The sequence below is a fragment of the Etheostoma spectabile genome, unplaced genomic scaffold (genome assembly GCF_008692095.1).
Source record: "Etheostoma spectabile isolate EspeVRDwgs_2016 unplaced genomic scaffold, UIUC_Espe_1.0 scaffold405, whole genome shotgun sequence".
In the NCBI taxonomy this organism is placed as follows: Eukaryota; Metazoa; Chordata; class Actinopteri; order Perciformes; family Percidae; genus Etheostoma; species Etheostoma spectabile.
This window is the reverse complement of record NW_022605604.1, coordinates 246,172-246,591: the sequence shown is the minus strand read 5'-3', so window position 1 is coordinate 246,591 and position 420 is coordinate 246,172. Positions and strand designations below refer to the sequence as shown.

The window sequence follows — 420 nt, the reverse complement described above, 5'->3', positions numbered from 1 at the left end:
TCTGGGACTGTCTCCATCTAGAAACTAAACTGCACGAGGTGCAGGGAACTACTCTGACTGGCTCATGAGTAGACGGGGGTTTACGGAGCGGTAGATGCGTTATGCAAAAAAAACCTGGAGCGTTCTATGAAATGACGCTTTAAAAAATTGATGTTTTAGACAAAACGGAAAAATGTTTTTAAGACCAGAAATGTGTCGTCTTTTTGTGACTGTTAACATTTGTTTTAAATGATGTGAGTGTTGTTGTGTTGCTGGTTTAAAATGACTCCTCCTTTTCCACGGTGTAGTGTCGTTGAAGTCTCTCAGGAAGAGAACCAGGACAGCAGACGCGACTGAAGAGACCAACGACTCCTCCAACACCTGCATGTGAGTAGGTTCAACTGGTCGGATTCAGTGTTTATAGACAGGTTGTTGTTTATA

At 42.6% G+C, this 420-nt stretch overlaps 1 protein-coding gene across 1 annotated transcript in view; it reads left to right on the top strand.

Annotated features, from left to right (window-relative positions):
* The window catches only part of uimc1 (ubiquitin interaction motif containing 1), a gene marked incomplete in the record, with an annotated part of 98,508 nt that overhangs the window by 90,791 nt on the left and 7,297 nt on the right, over nucleotides 1-420 (top strand). Inside the window, 1 exon segment of the mRNA XM_032511640.1 lies at nucleotides 288-366. Within this exon segment, the coding sequence (XP_032367531.1) occupies nucleotides 288-366 (79 nt within the window).